The following is a 2,455-nucleotide window of genomic DNA, read 5'->3' on the forward strand; positions in this document are numbered from 1 at the left end:
GGCGGCAATGGCATTCACCATCATCACCACCATCTCCACTCGCAACATCCCAACCTGCACACACCACCCGACGGCACGGCCACGCCGGTTAGTGTGGGCCAGAATGTCACTCCGGCGACGGCTGCAGCATTAGCAAGTCTTCAGGGATTAGCGGCAGGTATCAGCGCTTCAGCGGCTGCAGCAGCAGCACTCAATTCGCCGCTCAATTTGACTGTTAGTGCCGGTGCGAGTGGTAATAGTGGCATCACTGCCTGTCTGCCTTCGGTGGGCGCCACCGCCACCGGCCCACACAGCGCTCCGTGCTCGCCCAGCACTCTTTCCGCTTCGAATGTGCTCGCCGCAGCAGCCGCTGCCGCAGCGGCCTCTAACAATAATAACAAAGTCATGTCACATGCCGGCAATTGTGGCGGCGGCGGCGGTGGTAGTAGTCAGGATAATCCCAGCAGTACATCTCCCAATTCGAGCTCGATACAGGCACAGACAATGGCTCAGAATACATTGGCAAATGTGTTGAATTCGGCTGCAGCAGCTGCAGCGGCAGCAGCAGCAGCTGGTGCGGCAGCCACCGCCTCACCGCCACCCACGCTTTCAACACCAACGGCGAGTGGTCAAATGCCGCAATTGATACTTGCCTCGGGGCAGTTGGTACAAGGCGTGCAGGGAGCGCAGCTGCTGATACCGACGGCGCAAGGTGAGTAGAGAAAGAGCCCAGTTGGTTTTAGCATTTAAGTGTAGTGAAGGGTGCGGTGCTCTTTCAAAAAGAGGGAATACAAAACATATTTGGGAAACGCTTGCGAAGTATGCAGCACGTAGAAATAAAAGAGATAAAATTGACTAATGTCCTCTAGCAAAAAGCATATCCTCCCAGAACTACTTTTTTTAATTAGCTTAAAGCTGTATCTTGTTTTAGCAAAAATTTGAAATTTTATTAATTCTTACTATTACTCCGCGCTTCTAGGCATTGCCGTTCAGACCATACTCACAATTCCGGTCAGCCCGCAGATTAACACCAACGAGCAGTTTTTGCAGAATTTCGGCGCCTTCGCGTCATTCCAGCAACAGCAGCAGCAACAAGCGCTCTTGCCGCCTCCGCTACCGCCAGCGCTAGCCGCTCTCCAGCACGCCTCAACCCTGCCTCAGCTAGCACAAACACCAACGAATTTACTCAAGCCGAACTTATTCTCGAGTAGCGTTCAGCAGCTGTTGGCCGCGCTGCACCCGGAACTATTCGCCGCTGCTGCAGCTAATCATCACCTGCGCGCCTCACCCCAAGCAATGCATCAAGCGCAGCAGCAGCGCGCTGACCAACAATCGGCGGCGCAACCGCCACATCTCGCTCACCTGCCACCTCCGCCGCATCATCACCTTGCTGCACATACGCACGCTTTGTCAAATGATTTGCATTTGGCTGCCGCGGCCGTAGCTGCAGCAGCGCGCAACACTGAACGCGGCGGTCATTCGCCAGCCAGATCTCCACCCCTTCATGGCATTAGTAGTGGCGGAGAGCGTTCTAGCGCCTCTAGTTCATCGTCAAGTACAAAAGCCGCCGCAGCAGCAGCGGCTGCAGCTGCAGCAGCCGCCTTCCATCTGCAACAGCAGCTGCACATCAAACAAGAAACGTCACCGCGTCATCATCATCATCACTCACTGCATGCACACTCCCACCACTCGCTACGACATCCCGCAGATGACCTCGCCTCGCCGAACCGCGAGCATGGCAAGTCAGCGGGCTCATCTTCTGCATCCGCTTCAATGCATATGCCAACGGATGTGAACGCTTCACCGCCGCCTGGACTTAGTTCGCACCACCATCATTTCCACCAGCGCGGTAGCGGGATGGGTTCAGGTCACCAGGCCAACTCAACGCCATCGCCGCGGCCTAACTCGTCCACTTCCCTGTGCACAATGGCGCTGCGCGATCGTGATAGAGACCGCGACAGGGACAGGGAGCGGGAAAGAGATCGAGAAAGGGAGCGTGACCGTGAACGAGATAGAGAAAGAGAACGCGAACGTGACCGCTCCGAACGCACTGAGACACACATCAAACGCAGTCCAACCCGTAGCGGCGGCTCGCTAAATAATGGACCCGGTAGTGGCATGTGTGGTGGCATCAATCTCAGTCACCATTCTTTGAAACGCGAAAGGGAACGTGACCGCGAGCATTTGAGACGTTCTTCTTCACCGACACTCGGCGCCGGTGCTAGCTCAACACAATTGACAGCCCTTGGTCGCAATTCCTCCTGCACTTCGAATGCTCTGAGCTCTTCCACTTCCAACGCATCCTCCTCAGTCAATGCAGCGGCGTCAACAGCATCCGCATCGGTATCCGCAAGTGGCAATCAACATCACCCACACGGGCATCACTCACACCTGCATCATCCAGGCCATCATCAGGCCCACCACAATTTGCACCATCATCCACACTCGCTGACGGCAGGCGTCACAACAAGTTCGG

The 2,455-nt window shown here is 55.8% G+C and overlaps 1 protein-coding gene across 1 annotated transcript in view; it reads left to right on the forward strand.

Annotated features, from left to right (window-relative positions):
- LOC108379355 (homeotic protein female sterile-like) overlaps window positions 1-2,449 on the forward strand; it is a gene marked incomplete at its 3' end in the record, with an annotated part of 4,119 nt that extends 1,670 nt beyond the window's left edge. Inside the window, exons 3-4 of the mRNA XM_017635697.1 lie at window positions 1-691; window positions 959-2,449. The exon at window positions 1-691 is cut by the window's left edge and continues 6 nt beyond it. Of these exons, the coding sequence (XP_017491186.1) occupies window positions 1-691; window positions 959-2,449 (2,182 nt within the window). The remainder of the gene's footprint in view (window positions 692-958) is intronic.
- Between the last annotated feature and the right edge of the window lie 6 nt (window positions 2,450-2,455).

Source organism: Rhagoletis zephyria, unplaced genomic scaffold, assembly GCF_001687245.7.
Source record: "Rhagoletis zephyria isolate East Lansing unplaced genomic scaffold, Rhagoletis_zephyria_1.1 Rzeph_scaffold_16208, whole genome shotgun sequence".
In the NCBI taxonomy this organism is placed as follows: Eukaryota; Metazoa; Arthropoda; class Insecta; order Diptera; family Tephritidae; genus Rhagoletis; species Rhagoletis zephyria.